Consider the following 25,536-nt stretch of genomic DNA (forward strand, 5'->3'; position numbering starts at 1 on the left):
TCAGCTACTGCATTGTCAGCATAGCTAATTAACCTAAGTATTTTTTATAGAAAATCTTAGAGTTGTTTACTCTTAGCTAAAAAGATGAATGTGACTTTTTTTCTTGTATTGAAAGAGTTTGCGGCCAGGCCCGCAACCAGCAAATATTTTCGGGGGGGGGCATTTAATTTTTATCAAAGAACAAACATTAAAATGATGCATTGTGACATTTTTATGTTAATGTCCACGCCCATTGATAGAGTGTGTGGCACTACCATGCTACGGTTCAATGGTCATAACTTATGTCAATCACGTTTTTGTTTAGTACAGCATTAAAGGAAACTAGCCTTTGTAACCTTTGCTCGTTTAGCTATGACTACCTAAGGAAGAAAATTACGATATCACAGTAATGTGTTCAGTCGGTTACAAATAAAATACAACATTTGTAGGCTACGAACTGCATTGGCACGACTGGAGTCATAAATTAATCAATAACAAATATTTACATCAACATAAACAAACAGATACATATGAATAAACTCAACACGGTAATTACAAATTACAATCCTGAAACATTTTGTTGGCTCAACAAGTTTTTATGTTTGTAGGCCCAAAGAAGTTGACTTTGCAAATGCAAAATCAAAATGACATTTTAATTTAGAGCATAATGTCTAACTTTCTACTTGATTTGGCAAGTTCGTTTAACACCAATTCCGCGCTTGGAATTTGAGTAGCCTACGATGGATTTGCATGAGAGCTAGTCCAGAAAGCCTGTCCTGCCCCATAGTGCTTCTAAAATCTAAGGTAACTTTTCAAGCGTCGTAGACAGCTAAATGTTCTTTCTGCAGAAGCAATTGTGACTGGAAGTGTAGCCAAAATTATCAAGAGTTTGTAAATGTTTGGATAAAACTCTTTTTGGGATTCTATTGCTGACACCGCATCAATCGCACTTGCTGGCCTTTCACTTTCAAGAATTCATTTAAAATCAGATTTACAAATGCCTAAGCCCAACTGAGTAGCTTATTCACCACGCTATCGCAGCTGCTTTTGATCTCGAATTATTTAGTTGTTTTTAAACGCTTTTTATGGTGATGATGGTTGCTGACATTATGTATACGCTAACGAAACAGATAATGAGGATGCCAGCCTAATTTATCGAACAAATTGTTAGCATAACTTCCAACCAGCGTAGCCTACTTTCGGTTTCGATAGTCTACACTCTACAGTACGTGCACGGACATTTTGCCGAAAGGACATTTTGCTGAAAGACATTTTGCCGAAAGACATTTTGCCGAAAGGACATTTTGCCGAAACTCATTTTGCCGACAGGACTAATTACCGAATTGTATAATTTCGCCAATTTGTCTAATCGGCATTTAGTCCTTTCGGCAATTAGTCTTTCGGCAAAATGAGTTTCGAAAAAATGTCTATTCGGCAAAATGTCCCTTCGGCAAAATGTCCTTTCGACAAAATGTCCGGGTACCCTACAGTATGGCTGTACGTGTACGACGTATAGTAGGGCCTACATTTCATACTGCATAAAACGCTTAAAAATTTTTCAAAAAATTTCGGGGGGGGCAAATGCCCCCAATGCCCCCCCTGGTTGCGGGCTTGTTTGCGGCCCTATATCCTAACGCATTCTTGTCCTATTATTTATTATTAGCGCCAACACTGAACACAGGGGCCCACTAGTCGATTTCGGGAGGAAGGCAAGATGGTGCTCACAGATCCCTGACTGTACCCATGTTGCGAACGTCACGATATGAAGTAAGTAAGCTACTTTAGCGGTTTCAAACTTTTATGAACTTGTACGAGGTTGTAAGAAGATTCCAAACTTGTAAGAACTTGCGACGCACCAATCCTGCACACAAACGACGCACTGTCTAAAGAAAAGGTTGTTGGTTGTTGACCCACAAGTTCAACGTCTTGTTTTAGCTTGATTGCTTCATCTTTGCATACCAGTGAGGGCTGATGTGAATTCTGCTAGACAATATTTTAAGTGTTCGTTTTGGGACGATTCTATAGGCGTAGCCTAGTTGGGCACAATTGTAGAATTGATCTATAGTTGTGTCGTTTCTTCTAGTTTGTTACAAAGGCAAATCTAGCTGAAGTGTCTCTGCGGCTTTCATTTTTTTTTATAACTGATGCATTTTCAAAACAAAATATAAGTAGCTTAAAGTGGGGGACCAAGTTTTGTAAGTTTTTTCTTACATGTCCAATTCGATGCTTAGGTCAAATCTACTCCAGTGACAATAGCCCAATTGAATTTTTTCTGTTTAGTTTAAACTTGTTTAAGAAACTTCGGGTAGCCTTGTTGTTTTACAACTTTTTCTCAGCGATAAGATGGTTTATTTTTTTACGTCACTTTAACAACATTTAGCTTTAATGGAATCCATTATGAAAGGCAAATATTTGATGAATGTAGAAATATATAAAAGATCACACAAAACCAAATAGGCTTACTGCACAACTTCAACTAGCTCGAGAAACCACAAAATATTTGTTACAATGTGGAAAGGTAAGCTGCAGTTAAAAACAGTGTTTTATTACAAACGAATTTAGTACGGTAAGAAGAATTTTTGAAAACTGAAAAATTTCAAACCTTGTCAAAATCGTATTTTAAATTAAAGTTTTGAAAAATTGTTTGACGTTTGTCTATGTCAGTCTGTTGATGCTTCAGTCACCATTAAAAGCCTGGTAGGCTAGGCTATAATAACCTTCGGCAGGACTTATATTGACAGCTTGAAAAGCTGATTTTGTTTTTCAGTTTTCGCTTTCTTGTATCTTGTATTTGTTTACCATGTCAACTCTCATGGTCTTCTCCAAGAGCCGCCAAATAGATCTACTTTATGGAGAATGCTAGACGATCCCGCAATTGCTCCATATAAAGACATAGTAGAGCCGAATTATGATGACAATCAGCTTTATTGTGGTGGTTTTCAGGTGGGTAGTCTATTAGGCCTACTGCATAAAGTATGTGTCGATCAATAAATTTCCTGGTGAAACGTTGATCTTTTCATTCTTGGTCGATAGTACAATTTTTATCCGCTGAACAAAAAAGAATTTTTGAAAGCTTATGACGCTCCATTAAGACAAAACTATAAGCTAGGCTATGGCGACTTTTATAGATCTCTATGGGCTAGCTAGGCCTGTGTGTAATTTGGGTCTCAAAACGTTTAAATCGAATTTAATCACGGTTTAACTAAACTTCTCAAGCATCTCGACTAAGTGATACGGTTGCACTTTAAATTGAACAGCATCAACAAAGCGTAGGAGGGAAATGCGGAATATGCGGTGATCCATGGGATGGAGTTAGGGAAAATGAAGCAGGCGGAAAGTACGGAAAAGGAATTATAGTTCGACAATATCCGCAAGGTTATTTTAATTTTCAAAACATTGCGAATTGCTTCTGAATGTTTCTAATTTACTCAGCAAATCTAATAAATTGAGAAATATTTCTGTCAAAATACTTTAACATTGGTATGGAATTAATTCGAAAACTTATTTCTGGTAGTAGACTAAACCTTTTGAATAGCCCACTCATGGCCGTGAAAACTTTTGTAGCTGACTGTAGGTTATTGTAATTTCAACCTTACGTAGGCTACGTGTGTATCAAACACATTTGAAATCAAGTAATATAAATCTTCCATGCAATTTTGTGACTATTTTAATCAAAAGTTGTTCTATGATAGACAAACAAACAATGACAAACTAAAAAAATATGTTACAAATTTTTCTTATCCGATGGATAGTAGGCTAAATTAAGTCTTCAAATAATGTTGCTTGTAGTAATCTATACATTTCATCACCAGGAGCTATAATGGAAGTGACTGTCGAATTGACAGCTCACCATCTTGGATTTTTTGAATTCAGACTTTGCGAATGGAACAATCCAACTGTTCCAGCCACTCACGAATGTTTGAATCAGTAAGGCCTATGTAGTTTTATTAAAAAATATTCCAAACATTAAAATATGTCATAGATTGTGCCCTATGCTTAAAATACCGAAGCCATTACCGAATTTCACATATCTTTTGTTTATTAAAGTTTTCAACATTACTTTTACCATTTATTATTTTTAGTCAAAAATAATCTAATTTTGGGTCCCGTAACTATTTAAAAAATCCAACTAAAATGTAAAAGTATATAAAAAATAAAATAGTCCATATACTCTGTTGCAATCGCAAGCATGATAAATTTATTTTTTCCTTTCTAAAGTTTGGAATTAGCCTATCATCACCGAACTATTTTTTGTCCTGATTGCAAACAGGTGATGTCATTCCACAAAAATTATTGAAACAAACACAATAGGCTATGGTAATATCTAATATATTTTATATGGTAGCCTATATAGGTAAAATCGACGGTAAAAAAACAAAAGCAAAACACAGTTATCTGCACAATGTTGTCTTCTAACTTCATTCTGTGTTCAAAGTACTTGTATTCTATCTTACTAGTAAGCTAGCTTGCTAATAATAAAAGTTTGGTCATGTCAACAAGAACAAGAAAATTCGTTTTTTTCTGCATTATTTCAAATATTTAATTGAAACGATTTTGGCAGAAATATATTGCAATTTCAAGACGGGAGTACTCAGTATTTTCCAGAAAAGAAAGGAAGTACTCCCTGGATGTTTTACATGAACGTCCAACTTCCGCATCACATCACTTGCAGTCAATGCGTTCTGCAGTGGAGGTACCATGCAGGTTTGTAACGCTGTATGCACTAACAGAACGATAAACGAAATGTTTGAAAACATTCAAATAGCCTACTGAATAAATTTATAGCTGATAGACTCCGTGGCGGATCCAGGGAAGTGATAGGGGCGATCGCCTTCCTTAAAACACAGAATAATAACAATAATAGTCGCAAGGTCGGATTAATCTAGCTCAGGGGTCACCAAACTTTTTTCTCTGAGGGCCGGATTGCTGCGAGAGTAACAGCTGCGGCCGGATGCAAATTGCGAAAAGATATACAACTATTTAGAATCTCCATTGACTTGAATTGGGCACAATAAATAACCAAGTCAGCAGTGGAATAGCAAAGTTGTGATGAAAATCGAAAAGTTGCTGGAAAAGTTATCCTACAGGGCATTTTACACTACAGCTGTTATTTCCGCAGCACGTGGCAGGCCGGATGAAATCAGTTTGCGGGCCGGTTTTAACCCGCGGGCCGTAGTTTGGTGACCCCTGATCTAGACATACATATTATTGTGTTTTGTGGAAATCGCCCCCCCCCCCTATTTAAGGCTACTTCTCAGATCCGCCCCTGAATAGACGATTGACGTTTTGGGTCAATCTCAATATGAAAGTTTCTTAATGTGGTTTGCCACATTGCTCTCTCTTTAGCCAATCTATTAATATTTGCATACGAGGATGTTCGTGTGTAAAGTGTGTACGGTATGTCGTCTGTTTGTTTAATTGTAGCTTTAAATAGTACGTAGTAGCATAGGAATCCCTTGAGCTGTATTTGTTTAAACCTAAGGACTTTAGTTCAAACCAAAGAAAGCTGCATCACTTGTCGTTCTTTTCCAATTGCTCTAAATATGCTTTGTTCCTATCAGTTAATTGATCGACCAACTGCTGATGGGACAAATGTGATTCAACTCTCGACGTGCAGAGGAGAAATAAACTTTAAAAATCACTTTATCATGCAATAATATTTAAATAGATGAAATGGCTTACTGACAACAACATTTCACCTACAAGCCAAAACGCTATAGGCCTGCTGCCAACATTACTAATTCCGCCTCTACAACTATGGAAAAAGGGCCAAGCTTCAGTAGCCTAATCAAAAACACAGCGTTTTTTTTCAATTCGATGAAACCAATAGTTCCTGCTGGTCTCATTAAACACTTTACAAGTTTGTTTTTTTTAGTGAAATTAGAAAATTACGTTAGGCCTAATTGTATTAAAATATGAATGTGCAATAAAAATAAACTATATTTTTTGCTTTTTGAAATTCTTTCATCAGCTGAGGTGACGATGACAAAGTTTCATAATATTTCTTCAAAAGGTAACACTTGGAATTGCGATGAGAATAAGGAATGCTGCACTGGTTGCGGTCCACAAGAAGAGTTTTATGGTTGCGCCGACATAGCGATTGGAACAGGCCCAACAAACCCACCCCCTGGATGGGTAATTTTAAGATTATTCCTTGCTGGTGACACGATACAGAACTTGTAACATGAAAGCAGACTAAAGCTCGTGTGAATGATAAAAGTTCCAATACAAACATTATTAGCTTAGCTTTCTTCTTACTTTTTCAACATCGTTTGCAGCTTTGCATCATCAGTAGATTTTTTGAGGAATAATGTCTGAGACTTTGGTTATACTAAGGGTATTTTTATAATTAAGAGATCCAAAACATGTGCATAAGAGATACAATATAGCCTATGGGCATAAGAGATCCAAAACTTGGGCATAGGAGATCCAAACCACTTTTATATGACATAACTGCTTTGATATAATAAGATAATAGTCTCAGTTTTAATTACAAGTCTATATCTTGCTTTAAAAATTTCTTATATTTCCAAAATGACGCTTTTGCTTGGACGATTATTTTTTTAAATCATTGGTGCATCTTCATGTTGTGTAATGACGGACACTAGGTATGTGCAGTGAGTGACCTATTCCAATTGTTTTCTTTCTAGCTTAATGTTTTTTTTTATTGCTATTTTCTATCAACTTTGTCTTCTTCAACTTGGGCTTAGGAGATCCAAAACTGGGCCATAGGAGGTCTAAAACATGAGCATAGGTGGGTCTTTCATATAAATCCAAGTATCGGTGGATGAGAAGATGTTCGCATTTCACGAAATCATTTCACAATTCTGCTCTTAAATGATTAGACCTGCTTGCAATTAGTTTTAACTTTAAAGTCATGTAAAGTAAGGTTTTATTTAAATTTCTTTCCGTTAAATGGGATGATTGTTATGATTACGAATAAATGTAGATGGTCATTCAATTGGTTACCAAGTTACAAACGAAATGAACTTTTAAATGAATTACAAAGCATGTCTACCACTGACAATAGTAATAGTGCATGGTTTACATTTTAATGTTCAACAACACCTAAAGACAGCGACGGATTTATGTGAAGGTCCTTCACATAAATCCAAGTATTGGTGGATGAGAACATGCTCACATTTCATTAAATCATCGGCTTGCTTTGCAGATTTGAGAGGTGTTTTTCAAATAGGTTATGCCCGGAGTCGAACCAGGATTGCAAGGCTAATGCCTGGTCCTCTGCGCCATCCCAAGGCTTAAGCAAAACTTAGTCATAGAAGATACAAAACAAGTTCATAGGAAATTCAAGCATGAGCATAAAAGATCAAAAAGTTTGTCTCTTTCTTCTCCTGCACCTCTTTCATTCCACCATGCTACCTTCAATCACCAATTGATGTAGCTGTCCTTCCGATCCTCTCAAAATATGTTTCTCGAAATTAATTTTTTGCTTTGCGAAATCTTTTGACCATCTATTTTGCACTCCAATTCTTTTTCTAATTGCTTTGTTTGTGATATATTTTTATAGGACAACTTTAATATTATTCTGTAGCACCAGTGTTGAAAAGGGCATGAGAGATCCAAACATGGGCATAGGAGGTCCAAACATGGTCATTGAAGTTACAGAGTATAATTATAAGAGATCTAAAACATGCTCAGAGAAGATTGCAAACATGGGCATAAGGGATACAAAGTAGGGGCATATAAGATTCAAAACTTGGGTTTTGGATAAAAAAAAGTGAGTCCCTTACTTGAATCCAAATATTGGATGACAAGGGTTACAGTTCAGAAAGTTATCGGCACCGTCGGCAGAGTTGAGAGGTGTTTTTCGAATAGGTTAAGCCCGAAGTCGAACCAGAATTGCATGATTGGAAAGTGAGCCCCTGATTCTCTGCGCCATCCCACCGCTTCAGCAAAACATTCGTCATAGAACATTCAAAACAAGTTCATAGGAGATCCAAAAATGGGCAAAGAGATCCACAACATAGGCATAGGAGATTCAAAACATAGGCATATAAGAGATCCTAAACTTGCGCTCAGCAGATCCAAATCATTGGCATACGATAATCTGTTGCCACGGTTTGCTAAGTCTAGTTGCACGATAGGCTATTTAAGACATGTATGTTTAAATTGAACATAAAATTTATCTAATAACAGTCGAAGATATTTAAAAACTACAATCTCAATTCTATTACGGTACGGTAATTAAATATAAAACTGAAGTCACCACAACGCAACGTGAAAAATGGAGATATTTTAATATTTTTAGAATGGACCGGAACCAACAGATCCTCTTAAAAGTACCACAACGGAACTTTCTACAACACTTCCAACCAGTACCACTATCCAGGACCACCAAGTCATCTCGACCACAGTGGAAGCACCAACCACGCCTCCAAGTTCTAACAAACCTCCTGTAACTACCACCACTAAAGATCACCAAACGACCTCAACCATCGCTGTATCGTCTACCACGACAACTAGTTCAAAAATACCTCCCGATAGTAAACCAAGTTGTGAGGTAGGTTTGACATTGAATTTTTGCAACCTACAAAGCGAGGATATACACAGTTTATGTTATTTAATGATGCGCTGAGGCATGGTCAAATCTAATGAAGTGAATTAAAAAAAAAAATTTGCATGTTGGTTCAGGACAAACCGCCAGGAGAGTACAAAGCTGATTGTGAATCCTTCTACACTTGTGGAAACAATGGTCAAGAACCAATTGTGAAAGCTTGTCCACCTGGGACATACTACGACGAATCCAGGGAAATCTGTGATCATGATTACAATGTCCCTCCACCTTGTGGGGTGAGTACAATCTTTGCTTTGTATTTCCATGAGTTTACACCCCCCTGGTTCACACACTCAAGTGTAGACAAGTTCTTTTTATTTGTTTTTATTTCTGACTATCACAGCGAAAATTGATGACAAAATAACAGAGGTCTAAAAAAAGGTGAAAGCAATACAGCGCATGGACATTAAGGCGTACTGGAGACAGAAAATAAAGCAGCGTATTGAAAAATGTGGCACGGATGCAACACTCCCAAAGAGCACAACAGTCGAGTTGTGCAGCCAATCGAGAATTTTCTCACTGAAAATCACTTAGTTCATTTTATCAAAAGTTGATGTCCATCTCTCAGTTACAACTTTAACAAATTTTGTTTGAGTAGTTGTTGATCGCATTAGTTGTTGCAATAATATAAATAACAGAACAGACATCATCAAATCTAGCTAGTTGAACTGTCAGTATTGCAACCAGAAGAGTCATGGATTTTATATCCATCGAGGTGTATGTGAAGTCATAATAATTGGATAGGTAATAATAACGAATAGAAATAGTGTTGATATTTTTATTATTGATTCTGGTAGATGGAATAATTCACAGACAACACTTCAACAGTCGGAAATTTCACTCTGTCAATCTCGGTGACCTAGCCTACGTCAGTGGTTTAAAACCTCTACCGGCATGCGCAGCTGCCAGGATTAAGCTCTCAATGAAGCTGTTTTCATCCGAGGATAAAGATTCAATCAATCAATCAATCAAATCTCATAGACGTGATATTCGCTTAAAAGGGAGGAAGAAGTTTGGAATTTATACTCCTCTCTGGCAACATTGTTTTGACAGCCCATTATTTCATAGCAACACAAATTTGGAACATTTGCAAAGAAAAGAAACTCGCCATCGCATAGTTAACATCCATTAAAGCAGACGACTATAAAGCTCCAATCGATAATATTGTTAACTTTAAATTGGTTGTCAGTCATGCTTAGGTTTTCGTAGTAGCCGCCAAGTTAAGACTTGAGTTAGCATTTGGACGTCATTGTTTTGATTTGAAAATTTAAATTCAAGAATTGATTCAGGCCATGCTGTATTCATGTTTTTACCACGTATCTCCAGGTGACGCTTATTTTACAAAAAAAATTTAAATCTTATTTCCAGGAAAGTTATAAATTCAACAAGTAGTTTACAATTTGTTTTTATTGAAACATATGTTATAAAAGTAGGTTATGTCTCTGGTGACGTAATCAATAGATTTGTTTGTGGTTTTAGACAAAAGAATAAGACGGGGTCCCATGAAGATCTCAGATTTCCAAGTTGAGCAATCAAGTTGTCTTGCTATCGTAATTTGCATGGCGCTGGTAATTGATGGCTGGTTGTCAAAATATATATTTGAAAGCACGCAATGGGTGGTTGTTTTGTAATATAGCTACTAGCTAATTCACTTCTAAAAGTTCTTCTGAAATAACAATATACAATTCTGCTCTTAAATGATTAGACCTAGGCTACTTGCAAATGATTTTTAACTTTAAATAGATGTAAAACAAGTTTTTATTTAAATTTCTTTCCGTTAAATGGATGGATGTTATGATCACGTTGAAATATAAATGGTCATTCAATTGGTTACCAAGTTACAAAAGACTGAACTTTTAAAAGAATTACAAAGAATGTCTACCACTGACAATAGTGCATGGTTCACATTTTAATGTTCAACAACACCCTGTGGCGTAGCCAGGGGGGGGGGGGTTACAACCCCCCCCCCTTTAGCACGCGTGTGACGTCACGATATTGAGAATGATGCTTTCAATCTAAAAAAATTTGCCTAATTTTAAACAAATCTGCATTAAAAGAACGGGTTTTGCCAATACCAAACACTCAAATATCTCAGCCTGGAAGTAGCAACAAGAAAACATAGAGACTTAGCTTTATTTCCGAAAAATGCCGAAAAAAACATGATCTAATGCTTTTGCTATGCCACCGGACAGCATCATTTACAGGAATATTCATACCCACATTTTTGTTGAAAATGCTCTCAGAATGCACCAAATTTAATGTAATTTTTTAAAGTTTTCTGGGGAAGGCCCCCCAGACCCCCCGCCGCTGGGTATCGTCTTAGGCGAAAAACCCCCCTCTTTCAAAATTCCTGGCTACGCTACTGACAACACCTAAAGACAGCGACTTTTCATTTTTTTCGTTTTTGGTGGCCATGTGGCCTACTCGACATTACCTCTGCTAATCTACAATGCTCTACTGCTAGAAGAATATAACAATAATATTATGGTTTATTTATGATCTTTACGCATATCTGCTTACGTTTTTTACATAATTTACTTGCTTTGCTTCATTTCAGAAATAAAATTTACGATGAAAACAAGTCATTACATTGAGATACTTTCATTACTTCAACGCAAGCACCATACTAAAGTTGAACGCGAACTTACTACCGGTAGGCCTAACTTGTCTGTGATTAAAGAAAATCTCCTCTTTACCAGAATTGACTTACTATCTACTTTCTATACTCTTAAAGCAGAGGAAAAAACACTGACAATTCAAATACTGAGCCGATACAATGACGGTTTTGCTTCTATCTTATCGCTATAGAATTGCAAAGGTCATTTCAGCGACTACATGCTTTTTCAATTTTATATCGGATGTGACCACGTTAAGACTCTGAATTATCTACATTACTTTACGCAAGAAGAAAAAAAAAAAAACGCAACCGGAATCACTTTTAAAGTTTTTCGTATGAACAGCCCTGGAATCAAACCGAGGCTTATCAGAACCAAAAGAGATGACCCTTGCAACTTCTCTCGTGAGCGCTGCTGTCTAAATGCGGCCATGTGCTTGGGAACAATATCGAAATGGCTTGCAATCCAACAAAACTGTAAAGTGGTTCTTCGCACTGCAGCAGGGGTTCTAGCTAAGTCAAGTTAAATTCATAGAACATAAGGTGCTCAGTAGCCTGTCAAAGTCTGGCCTACAAGTACCAATCCAAGAACGAGACACAAAACGAGTAGTCAGTAATTGACGTCTTCTGGACTAGTTTCTTACTAAAAGCGACACATTGCAAAAATGTAAAAGTGTTAATGCTACTGTAAACGATAAGAAAAATGTTCAACTGATAACACACACGTACAGAACAAGATCATTTCATAGCAATAAGTGAGGTCATAAGATACTGCATAAAAATAAATCAAAATAGGTTGCTCAAATATCATACGGGAACAGGTTGCTAGTGGGAGGAAGGAGACAGTTGAAACCGCGTTGTACAGGTTAGCTACATTTGTCATATTAGTCGTCAAATGGGATAAATAAAAAATGATGTCATATAATATTTGAACACCCTTAAATTAACAACGTTTGATGAAAAGGTGATACAAAAATTTTGCAGACAGGTTTTTAAGCTATACCTATAAACAACAAAAAAATTGTATAAGCTTGTATAGCTAGCCTACATACTTACACAAAAAGGTAAACAGGCTACGTAAAAACTCCATTGATTTAGTAATATTTAAATCTCATGTTTACTTTCAATTTTTGTTATGAAAGCACAAAAAAGTTTTTTGAATAATCAACCGAATAAAACATCAACTGAATAAAAAATTAAGAAAAAAAAAAGAAGTTTGTAGTAGTTTACAAAGTACGTAAACTACACAACATAAACAGAAATATGTTTATTGCGTTTGCAATTTCCATTTGAACCGAGTCTCCGACAGTTCACGTAAAGTCATGCACTTTAGTTTGAGCAACATCCCCTGTAAAAAAGAATTAAAATATCAATCAAAACAGCCTAAAATAGTTTTAGTGATGCCTTTTCCTAGTGGCTAGCCTTTTCACAAAAAATTAAAAATATTTGGCTTGTCTCCGTGAATGTAACTGCCGAAGCATGATCTCTTGAACAGCCAAGTCAAATTTTACCGTACCATGTGCCTAGGTGTGCTGGGCAGTAGGCTACGTGAGATAATAATTTCATATACGAAAAGATAAACGATTTAAGAATTGCGAGAAATCGATCCAATGCAGATGTTCTGATGATTCTGATCCAACGGTTAGGTTTGATGGCGTGCTTAATTTTTACACGCAAGCTTACACGTCTTAAAATTTTGTGATTTTGTCACTCTTTCCTTTTAGTCTTTCCCTCTACCATGGACATTATCATTACTACTGCATTACGACAAAGAAAAATAAAATTGAATTAAATTTCAAAGCTATGAGTCGAACTTCAAAAAGTAAAGTTTGCAATATAGCCTACATATAGTAGGCCTATAGGCTATATCCTATCCAGAAACCTTTATTTTAGTTAGCAATAAAGATAACTTTGTAGGATACAATGTTTAAAGACCTTGACACTGATATAAGTAAAATTTCCAGGCCCTCAAAACAATACATCTCCACAAAAGACAAGGCACGTCTTTTGTAGCGATCTAAGGGATCTAAGCGAAGAAAGATCTAAGGAAGAACACTATAGTAACAAAATCATCGAGAAAAGAGAGGTTTTTCCAATGAAATTGTTATTTTCAAAATAAAGTGGGAACTTGATACAAAAGCACCATGTAGTTAACAAAAACATGCGGCGTTTGTTTCAACTACCAGGCTCTTCTGGAAAGGTTCTAGACTCAACAATCATCCCCGGACCAAAGCACCCGTCCACTTCATGTCAACGCCACTGGAAATGTCATATCTATGCTTTAAAGATTTTGGAAAAAAAACTTGGTCTACAGATGTCATCAGATCAAAAGGTTGACAGAAATAAAAGTCAGTTGGCAAGATTCATTAATCATCAAAATAGAACAAGTGTATCAAACTCTTCATTCTTTTTAGGGTCTCAGTTTATTTTTGCCTCATGATGCCGGAAACTTTTTACTTGCTTTATAATTATTCCATTTATTTTAATTTGACAAGATGGCCTTTCATTTTCCATTTTCTTTGTAGTGACCACTATTTCCATTTTTTTTAAATTCAGTTCCATTCCAGATTCTTTACTTCTTTCAATTCTGCACTTTTTCATCTTTACCCTCTATTGGGATGATGTCATCGGCACATCTCAGGCTGATTCAGGTTTCAAAATTATAAGGTTTATAAACTGTCAAAATTTATCATTAAACTAAACTCGTTTTCAGAACATTTTTGTTGAAGTTTTTTGTCGTTACAACAAATGGAAATTGTAACAAGTGGTTTATTACAGCAAAAATATGGCCAACATTTCTAGGTACAAGGTCCAAATTTCAAGGATTTAGAATAAGCATAAATTTATTTTCCTAGTTGTTAGGCTAACTTGCTGTACAAGTATAGGATTGCTTTTTAAGAAAGTTGTTTTTATTTTCGTCATATGATGGTTTTACGGTTTCTGATTGTAAAAAAAATAAGCTACAACAAACAGATCAAGAAAAATTGCAACGTATAGTAGATAGGATTTGACTGTTGGATGGATACCTTATTGTAAAAACTGTTTCACTTTGAAACATTAGATTTTCTGCCATTTTTGCATTTGTTCGACTACAAATATACTTACAGGCAAAACTGGCAGCAGATTTGTCAACGCTTGTTTTTGGCTTCAATAAAATAACTCGACTATCTCTGACGTAAACGAACTCATTTGGACGGGTGTAAGGCTCAAATGATGCACAATAGCTCGATAGATAGCTCAATAGATAGCTCAATTATAGTATACCATGCACATTTGAGTAATTCTTCCAAATCTGATATAGTAATTCTTCCAAATGAGCTATCGGTATACCCGATAGCTCAATTGGTTAGCGCGTCACTTCTGGAACGAAGAAACTTCAACATCAATAGCAGCGCTGGTTCGACTCTCGGGGTGTGCGCTTGAGCAACGCACGTTAAGGACTGCTCTCCATTCAGCGGCATCTAATGGATGGAATAATTCCCAGGCAACAAGACTTCCACAATCGGAAACTTCACTCTGTCAATCTCGGCGACCGGGCCTGCGTCAGTGATTCAAAGCCTCTACAAGTATGCGAAACTGCCAGGATTAAGCTCTGCAAGAAGCTTTCCCAGTCCGAGGATAAAGATTCAATCAATCAATCAATCAATCAACCCTGGTTAGATTTGGAAGAATTACTCAAATGTGCATGGTATACTATAATATAGCTTACAATCACGGTCCAATTAGCCCAACCGGTAGCTTACCATACACACTAGAGATGCAGCGAACCCAAAATTTTTATCCGCACACCGCACCGCAACTGACTCATCTATCCGCGCACCGCACCGCACACCGCAATTTATCTGGAACTTTGACACTGCACCGCACCGCACACCGCAAATTACAAAATTAAAAAAAAATATTTTAACGAGTTATTGTTTAGAAAGTCAATTGTAGGAAAAAGCATCCATGGCATATAACTGGTAACCTAGTACCAATACAGTTGTGCACTAATTGGCCAGGCTAACCAGATCATATTCTCTTATCAGCAATGCATCTAAGTTCTAAGACATAATACAAACTAAGACAAATAGAATGTTCCTGGATCCAGTATCAGGACTTTTGAACACTTTTTGTAAGCAATAATGCAATTATAATGCCAGTGGCTATATGAACTACACACACAAGAGTAAAACTTATAGCCTGAACTCACTGGGCTAACTGATATAGTAAATAATGCGGTAGTTGCGCTAGGCCTATAGCCTGGTAACTGAGCTTATCAGCTAGGCTACTAACCAAAAACATTCGTACAGCTTCCCTGACAAGCAAGCCCTAAAACCCTGTCAACTGCAAGCCATTTGCAATTTGCATTTGCATAGCTTTCCATCTTAGGGTTTCCGAAGGGAAAAATAACTGATCCGTGTTTCCAATTTAAATTTGAAGTTTCATAGCTGATTCTTGAAAAGTTGAAAGTTTACGTTTACGAAAGTTTAATTTCTTGAAAGTTTACGTTTACGAAAAATTAATTTCTTGAAAGTTTACGCGGCAAGCGGCGCGGCGCGGCTTTGTCATTTCAACCTTCCACGCGGCGCGGCGCGGCACGCGGCGAAAAAGTCAAAAGCGGCCGCGTACGCGGCGCGGCGCGGCGCGGCTTGCATCACTAATACACACAAAGACCCACTTTGATTATGCTGGAAAGATACACATACAGTAAAACTTTACATTTTTCACTTTCGTCTGCACACGGCCATCTTTCATGTCTGAAAGACATGTGCAGGATACTTTTAACGACTTGATGTCGTATGTTTTTAACATCACAATGAACTACGTGAGCTAAGGGAGATAATACGAGCAACAACGTAGGTAACAATATAGGCTACACACAGTTTCATGGAGGTAGCCAATTTAACAAGTCGAAATTCTGCCACTGCGAATGACTACAATGCAACCGCCAACCAATCAGAACATGTTATAAGAGGCTACCGTCCAATTGTGACCCTTCTAGCACTCATCCAGAGAGTTAATGCTTGTTTTGAACTTTATTTGGTAATTACAGAAGAAAAAGAGCAATAGCAGTGGTGTGAATTGAACCCGCGTCAATGAAATGACTACTTACTAACCCTAACCCCTAAGCCAACCAGCTGACAAAAAATCCATCACTTAATTTGTTTTGTATCATCTTCTTTTCGCCATTTTTTACGTCACTTAAACCGTAGCTTATGATTGGTTGGCGGTTTCATTCTAGTCAAGTTTAGTGGCAGAATTTCGACTTGTTAAAGTGGCTACCTTTCATGGAATGCATTTTGTAATTTTGCAACTGTTGATTTTTTAATTTTGCCGATTACATTAAAAGCTTTTTTCTCAAATGACATATTTTTTTTTAAATGTTCTTTTTTTTATAGTTTCTAAAATTAAAAATCCACCACCATAATCTCAAATAATATTATTCATTGCTCATACCTATAGAAAAAAAAATTTTGCACATTTTGTTAAAAAAAATTGAAAGCGTATATCGAGTTTTCAAACAATGATTCATTTTTAAATATGACAATCCGATTAAAATCATTAAACATAAAACAACATGCATACAACATACACAAGATAGCAAACCATGGTGTTTGAGATGAAGTTGTTATTTTTGATAACATTCCTTCATATATATTTTCTTGTTTTACAAATTATCAACATCCAAGTACAGGTTAGTTATAGTTATGTTTTATTAACGCTAATACAAGACGTACGTATAAGGCCATTGATGCAATAAAACGGAAAAACAAAAAAGACAAATCAAATTTCAAATGACAGCGTTTATTATATGGTACTTATAAATGTATAATCTATAAAAAATTGTCTAACCGAAGAATATTGAGTAGGCTAAAAATAGTAGTTACCTCAAAAAATAAATTTAGGTGAATTTGAAACGTTGTTGCATCTTTCAAGTCTCCAAATTCAGCGTTGAATGATTTGGAATCTATTAGCAGCAAGCTATTACCTTGAAGTGTTATATAGCGATCTGGATGGGCTACAGAACTAAAAGATACAGTTCCGTTTTTTCTGTTTAAACCTGGTCTTCTGATGTTGAACAAACTGTAATTGTCGTAGTTTTCTTTGGCTACCAAGGAATAGTTGCCACTGATATGAAGTTCCGGTTTCTCCCGAGGAAAAATTACGAAAGGTCCATTGTTGCCAATGTGTAGCTTTATGTGCGCTACATAAGAATATTGTTTATTTAAAACAATGACCATATGATGTTGTTAGTGTAATCATGCATTTATCCGGTATCATTTGCTTTTTTTAATACTACAATAGCCTACGGCTAAACATCAACCTCTACTACACAAAACAAACTTAGACACTTTTCTTTGTTTTACAGTAGAAAAATGAAAACATTCGATTTTGTCAATAATGTAACTAGTCTTGCAAACAACATCGTGCCCACCCCCAAAGGTAAATATATCAAACTGTAACAGCAACAACTCATGCAAATCATAAAATAAAAGATTGATATTGAACACATTAGTTCCGTGTGTTTGAAAGCAAACATGAATTCACACACGTTTTGGTTTCAGAAAGCGATACACAAATTAAGATGATTTAAAATGCATGAAAACACAAGTCCCATATATTAGGCTACGTATGTAAAGCCAGCTGGATTATTTGCAACATAGTGAAAATGTGCCCTACGACAACAACTAAATATGCAAAATCATGCAACAAAAGCCACAAAACAGCAATTCGTTTGTTTGCCTAATGTCCACTAGTTCTTCATGCATCCGCAAATATTATATTTGCCCCAATGTTTGATGAAGCACCCAACTGATGATGTGAAGCGGCGTGCTTGAATCCCAAGTTGATGGTTGAAGAAAATGTTGGATTTATCGCTTTGTACAAACTCCTTTAAGAATCCTTTCCTGCCAGAGTGCACCAATTATGCCACCTTTGAAGCTTTCTTTATTTAAATGTTGTTCTTTGCGTGCAAGGTAATCTGATAACAATGCAAAATCTATCGCTGGAACGCCAGTCAAGGTCAATTCTCAAGTGAAACTTAGTTCAGTTCAGTTGTTTTTATTTCTAACCATCATATCAAAAACAATACACGTCAGTGACGTCAACATAGCAAAGGTCGAGAAAAAGGTAGAAGCGACAAAACGCGAACGTTAAAACTTGCTTGTGACCGAAGTAAGTTATTGAATTGAAAAAAATTTGGCACGGTCACAACACCTTCAGAAAAATTTAAGGTATAAAAGAAATATAAAAAACAAAAGAAAATGTTACAAACAAAAAAACAACATATATTTAGGCTATTGCTCTATTAGCCCACATAGCTTTAGCTGATATATTTAAGATTTGTATGGACAGTTGCTATGAAGATCGGCCATGGTGCGTTATCAATAGTGCTGATGGTCGTGAGGGGAACACGTCTTGATGCGTTTAGCTCATAGCAAAGAAGAGCAAAGCAGGCAAAGAAAACCCCACAAAGAAATCCTGCCACGGGCAAAGCCATTTCAAGCGCAACGCACCATGCCTTGCACGACTCACAAAATAAATAGGCTATAACTTGACGACATGAAAACAATGACAAAAACAAATAAAACAAATAAAACAAACTAGCAAAAACAACATCAAACTTAAAAGATACCTAGTGCTAGTCCTTTGTCGTTTGTACAATTTACTATTTCAAATTACCTGAAACACAAGAACATTGTGTGAGTGGAGTTAAAATAGATCCTTGGTGAACACCATGTCTATATTTTATTTTTTGGCATCGATTTTATCTACAATGCACAATTGTTTTGCATTTGTAATCGATTTTTGGATAGAAAGTTGCTAATGTGTTTTAGGCCAAGACCAACTCCAGTTGAATCAAGCCAACTGCTAATTGCCTATCTGCAAATGTTTTGTTTTTTGTTTTTTTCAACCTTTGGCAAAACGCATGAGACAAGCAACAGGTAAGATTAGTGTAGGTTGCTTATTTTCTCATAAAGGAGTGTGAGAGCATTCAAAATAAACTGAAAACTTTGTTTCTTGTCTAATTTGTTCAAAAATAAATGTCCTTCGTATAATTTTTTTTTATTATATTTCTTCTTTGTGATGACTGTTCCAGGCTTAAGCATTCATGCAAAGTTATTTTCATTCATCCAGGTATTTAACTGTATTAAAAACTGTTGTGGTTGTAACGTGAGGATGATCCTAGAGGTTATTGAGGAAAGTGAGACGCTGTTTTTGGAAAGTGAGACGCTGCTTTATCATACTAGCTGCTTTAAAATGGCCTACAGAAGATCTGTAGGCTAATAACATAAGTATAGAAAAAGTTGTTTCTTTAGAAAACAATTTAAATAGCTACTACTACTTTACGTAACTGAACAACTGACTTTGGCCTGTTCAGGGTTATTGAGAAAAAAGGACCCTTGTTAGCCAAATAATATCACGGGCCTATATATCAAGACATAAAAAAAAAATTCAAAAAAGAAAAATATAAAAGAAAAGCAATAGTAAAACTATGGGAAAGAGATGGTTTTAGATGTCTCCTTCCAAAAAGAAGGAGTTGTGCAAATAACAAATGGGTTAGATGCTAACACAATATATCTAAAGAATACATGAATGTTTCTTTAAGTTCCCGGACCTCTTGGAATGGTTTTAGGCTCTAAAAATTCTCCTGAGCCCATCTCTAAAAGATGGACGCCATGCCAACGCTACTGGGCCTACTAGCTGTTAACACAAAGCCAGTTGAGTGCTTTTAACGTCAGAGCAAGATATTCATGGTCAATTTACAACTGCTAAACTAGGGACTTAAATAAGTTTTATGTTTGTTATTGCGATTATGTATTTTGCTATTAGCCTATTATAGAAAAAGTTGGTCTAATGCTTTTTCGATTGCAATCTTAACTGTCTTTTGCATGCAAACTGACAGCAAATCATAATTATCTCGCACGCTTTCACTCTGTAGTAGCAGTTATAGTGTTTTAAAGAAGAAGTGCTTCAAGGAACATGAAGCTGGCGATATTAGTCTCTTAATCTCTCTTAGTCCCTTAGTCTCTCACCCAATTAAAACATGTAGCCTATAGTGGCAATTCAATCAGTGTGTTAACAAACTGTATGAGCTGAGAAATAATTACTCTTTTCCATGAACACATGAATGTTAACCTAACATTTAGTAATTTCAGCTGATCTAATGATCAGTTAGTCTAAGATTTTGTCATCATGCATCCGCAAGTTACATTCTTCTGCATTTCTACGTCACAATCTTAAAGCCGTAGACCTGAGCCTGTGTGAGTAAGCTACCACCCGAGAGCTTAGCCGTATAGCAATGAATTTTATGTCGAACAAACTGTGCGTTGTTTAACATAGCATGCTCAGGTTGAATAAAGTTGTTCACACTTCACATTATCTGCCCTAAGCTACCGTGTATGCAGTGTATTATTCTATCGGAAATTAATTGGCAGCTCTTGGCGAAGCTATATTATATCTTTCATATAACACAACAGTACTCAAAATTAACTACGGTAGGCTACAGTTGATTTTCTCTACTACTGACGTTTTACTATAAAACCTTTCAAAAAAAAGCGTTCTTACGGCTACATCGCCCTTGAGTAGGTTGGAAACTAGTGCCCTTTCCATCTGGGTCTGTCAAACATTTGTTGCTTTTAGGGCCGACCAAATGGTAACCTGAAATGAATGTAATAATTTCATCTTATTAAAACGCTATTTCTGCTCACATGACAGCACATACTGAGAAAACATGCAGTAGCCTACCTAAAGGCTATATCAGGATTAAATATGAGATTTTTTTATGGATTGATTCGGACTCCAAAAAGAAGAGGACTACTAAGTCGGAACAAAACATCGGAATCCGGCCCACAGCTCATCCACGTTTTGATCCGACACGCTAGAATTCCAATCTCAATCTCATTTCAGCCGGAACCCATGGTGATTGAGAGAATAATTTTAGCCCGGTACCAAGAAGATCTTTGAGCCTCAAATTTAGACACTTTTAAGAAACACGCAAAATGAGCCATTCAAAGAATATGCGGTGGTTTCATCAAGTTTTCGGGCTCCCTTTAAATAGTCAAGGGCCCCTAAAATTATCCCTAGCCCGAGTCCAGAACCATTTCCTGAACTCTGCTAACGCTGCTGTGCGGATCAATATTATTTGTGGCATCACTCAGCTTATGGCGAAAGTTGTAAGATAATAGATTAGGCTTACATCTTTATTTACAAAGAACAATTTTTGTTGATCGGTGGGCTCCATAGACGACAATACATTGCCGTTACATTGATGAATTCTCATACCTTTGCCGAATAAACATGCCATGCCTTAGATGTTTTGCCATGTAGTGAAATATTTTTTATAAATTTTCAGAAATAAGATTAATTTGGATCTGTTTCTGATCAGGATCTGGGATATTTAGAAATTGTCCCTTCTAGATCGGATCGCATCAGATCTTGGATCTGTACACCTCAGGCTCGCATTACCCTTGACAACGAGTTGCACGTCTCACACTTTTTTAAAAGTCTCTGATTTATAGTAAGAGACCAGACCAGAATTGCAAGAGACCTAATCAGAATTGCCAAGCACACACTCACACAATACACATACCTGGAATGCAATTGAAGAAACAAACAGCATCGAGTTCATGCGCTACTTTTGTAAAGTTGCACCATTTTATTCCGAATAATGGTGTTTTTTGGGGTTCACAGGTTGACATATCTAAATTCAAAAAATAGCGTGTGTTAGTTGGCTGTCACCAGGGCTAATTGCAGCAAAAGCAACCCTAATGGTTCGGGTGCTTGCCGTTACGTCGGTATTAGATGTAGATTTGATTCTCCATTGGGTCGTACCAAAGATCTCTCAAAACTGGCACGGTACTTAAACTTCATTCCTGCTTGGCACTCAGCAGAGGAGTAAGTTTAGGGTACTAGCTTACTTCTCCGATGTCGTTTGCAACCACTTTGCTCTCTGCTCTCGATGTCTGGAGATAGGCTCGCTCCCCTGCGAGCTGAACGTATTGCTTTCGGACAACAAGGAGAACTTCTTCAACAACCAGCAGCAGGTTAGTTGCGATTTAAAATGCCTTCATCGTTAATCCTGGGAAGGAGCCCAGATTGCTCAGCAAACAGCTAAAGCAAGCCAGACACAGATCCTGAGTTTCTACTTGTGTGATCAGACTTTATGACTGAAATCCGATAGATAGGCTTCGAAACAAGTTTTACAGTATTGTTTAGGATCATAGTTTGTAAGTGCTATTTCATGCAATTTAATTTTGAACTCGGTCTACAGTAGGCTACAGTTGCAGATCATTTACGTCAAATCTTGATAAAATATGTCGAACCGGTAACTAGCAAGTTCTCCAAAGGATAATACATTGAGAAATTAAGCGCTAGTTCAGCTACAACCACTATAAGTTACAGTACAGTAAGCCTACAGCAAATATTATGAACACCATTTGTAAGCTTTCACAATAAGTAACACTAAAGATACGTTGTCAACGCTACATTGTATCGCAACCTACACATTTGTGTTTGTTTAGATGCTGATTATACAAACAAACATACAAAGATATTTGAGTAACTTACCCCCCATTGAGTCAAACCATTCTTGCAAAAGGGATGAGGAGGCTGGTTTGCTTAGGACAATTAAAAATATAAAAGTTTTAAAAAATAAAAAATACATAACTTGAGGCCTACTGTATAAGTAACACAAAAATTCTAAAAAGAAATTATTGCACTAAGCTCATAAACATTTAGGTTTACTTTAAAAAAATCCCAATTGTAGTATCACTGATTTTGAAATATAAATCCATTAGACTGGCTTACTGTGCAGTAGGACACTAGGGGCTAAAACAGTGTTACTCACTGCGATACATCACTTTCTTTCAAGAATGTGAGCTTACGCATAATCCGTTCTGACGTTCGTAAAAATATTGTTTTCAATCTATCCGCATATATCGTGGTCTAGTCTTTGTTTATGCTGAAATCTTATGCGACTGGTCCACTATAAACTCACAAAAGATAAGTATCTTGCTGTAGCAACTACATGGCTCCAAGCGATGGCTTTATCAACACGTTACGCCTACACCTTTAAGCTTGTTATATGAAAATAGCGTGCCTTTGGAACAAGAACGCATGGAGAAAGATGATATCATATAGCCAGTTTTTCAAACTGGAACAAACAAAAATAAAATGACGTGTTTGATATTGAAAATCTTATTCTTGGTCAGTGCTTTCGTAGATTTATTTTCACAAACTTTACATCGCCAAGTCTTGAACTTTGCTTCAGTTTTCATTCTTAACAAAATAAAAACAAGATTTTTCCTGTCAAGGGCAACGATGGTTAAGGGGTTTCAAGATAGCTCTTGAACAATCTTGGTTTAATTTACCTTAAATGTGTGATTTCTCAATGATATTTTGTTAACGTTGACTTATGCTACACTTAAACGGACTGCGGTCGTTGACATTTTCTACCCAAATGTTGGAGGTAAAGAAACAAACCAACCAAGCAACGTCTTTAAAACGTAAGTTTAATAAAGTCCTGTGCTGGAAAATCCCTACAGTGGCTTTGATGTATTAATTCTTCTTCATTTGACGTCACTCAGCCAGTAAACAGTCGTCGTTGAGTTGTTGTGAAAATCGACTTACTTGTTGGTTAAAATGTGATCAAACCTGGTATGCGACGATTATACATGATTGGAAAAAAGTCATCTACAGACTTTCAATCAATTGTTTTTTTTCTGACTTGTTAATGAGCTTCGTTTCGCCTTTTTATTTCTAATTGAACACGGCTACCGTCACAGGAGGAACCGTATGAAGGTGCTCATCATCCATCAGTGGCTGCTCGAAGAATGCTCAGACATTTGACCTCGATGAAATGTAGTCTGAAAACAACTTCTCATACGAAAGAAGAAGAATCAATGTTAAAAAAGACTAATTTGTCAACAACAAAGCATGTTTTTGTGTAAATCGGAATCTACAAGCAGTAATCACGTAAATGTTAAAGAGCTTTGTAAATGTCTCACTAAACAGGGTTAATTTGTTTTGCATTATTGAAGAGTCCACGTGTCCCAGTGGTCAAAGTGTAGTCTACACTATAATGCTACACTAGTATGGTTGTGTAAGAGTAATCTGCCTGGCGCCAACACAAGGCTGACTACTCACCATAGAATAGCGAGGGTGCGATACTGATGAGCCAAGCCGCCTGGGCGAAACACGTGTCTTTCGCTGTCTTCTTGCCACATAAAACTGCCGGAAAATTGTTCGATATCCATCGAGAGAGCACAGATGTTTTGATAACATGCTTAATGGCAGATATAAAGATTGACTTTATACTTTCCTGTCTGCGCAATCACAATCACCAACCACTAATAATAAGCCTAGACACCGCAAAAGCATTTAAACGTGAAGCAACACAGCATGCCATTTGTGGTGACGTACAAAGGGACTTGTTGTTTTTCGAGAGACAAAACTAAATGCTCAAAAGGTGGCACTGTTCCGCTATCTCCAACTAATCAATTGTTTGTCAAAACAGATTAAATGATTATCTGCATTTCAAAAATTCCTGGTAGAAGCGCCAATAAGTCGTGTTAATCTTCAAACTGCATGTCACGTGTTAGCCCGTGGGCTTTTTATTTGTTGTGTAGTGAAAGAGACATGCATTGTCCGGATGTTTAGCAAATAAGAATTTATTTTTCAAGCACGTCAACTTGTTTTAACAATCTGTGTTTATCGTTTCAAAATTTTTACACTAGATTATTGAATCAAATGCTAAACTAGTAAGGTTCCATCTTAAGTTGTTACATAAACAAAGTTCATGCTTTTGTTTTCGCTTATCAAGACCATCTTACGGTAGACTCTAAATTACTCAAACCATGTTTGAGAAAAGTCATAAAATTGGACAAGCAGTTTCGAATTTGGGTTGGCTCACAGGAGGAGCGTGGTCCAGTGCTCCAGAATAAAAAAAAAAAAAAGACGGTATGATCGACATGCGACTTCATCCTATCAGGCGATGTAACTACTTTTTCGAGCGCATCTTTTACACTTTACAAAAGCTGGAATTAATTAACTCTTTGGGTGATCATACCACGGCCTACTAAAACACGGCCAAATATGTTGCTATTTGGGAAAATTTCTAAGAGTCTGAATTATTACAATCATAGCCATGATAAACCTGTCATTTTTCCACTTACAGAAGTATGTAAAACAAGCAACATTTGCATCTAGACATATTTTTGGCTTGTTTTGCCAGAGATTAGATATGTATGTTAAGCACAATTTATGCAATAATAATGTAAATATGTAAGACTTTCCAACTGCATCCTGGATGTAGTCTCATCATACAGTCGTTAGGTTTTTTTGTAAAGCAGAAACTTTCGCCAATAGCGATATTTTTTACTTG

General features: G+C 36.5%; 2 protein-coding genes across 2 annotated transcripts; one reads left to right on the top strand and one right to left on the bottom strand.

Moving 5' to 3' along the window:
* The first annotated feature begins 2,455 nt into the window (after positions 1-2,455).
* Positions 2,456-10,181, top strand: LOC145781247 (uncharacterized). Its single transcript, XM_082593025.1, has 9 exons — positions 2,456-2,497; positions 2,747-2,922; positions 3,237-3,354; positions 3,792-3,906; positions 4,541-4,683; positions 5,993-6,114; positions 8,249-8,500; positions 8,632-8,790; positions 10,034-10,181. The coding sequence occupies exons 1-9, from the start codon at positions 2,488-2,490 to the stop codon at positions 10,043-10,045; spliced, it is 1,107 nt and encodes a 368-aa protein (XP_082449151.1). The 5' UTR covers positions 2,456-2,487; the 3' UTR covers positions 10,046-10,181.
* Positions 10,182-11,785: 1,604 nt separating this feature from the next.
* Positions 11,786-21,853, bottom strand: LOC145780556 (uncharacterized). The gene is made up of 4 exons (XM_082592183.1): positions 21,745-21,853; positions 20,721-20,813; positions 17,039-17,394; positions 11,786-12,516 (listed from the first exon to the last, which is right to left on the bottom strand). Exons 1-4 carry the CDS (start codon positions 21,851-21,853, stop codon positions 12,436-12,438), a joined length of 639 nt encoding a protein of 212 aa, XP_082448309.1. The 3' UTR covers positions 11,786-12,435.
* Between the last annotated feature and the right edge of the window lie 3,683 nt (positions 21,854-25,536).

The sequence above is a fragment of the Aplidium turbinatum genome, chromosome 12 (assembly GCF_918807975.1).
Source record: "Aplidium turbinatum chromosome 12, kaAplTurb1.1, whole genome shotgun sequence".
NCBI lineage: Eukaryota > Metazoa > Chordata > Ascidiacea > Aplousobranchia > Polyclinidae > Aplidium > Aplidium turbinatum.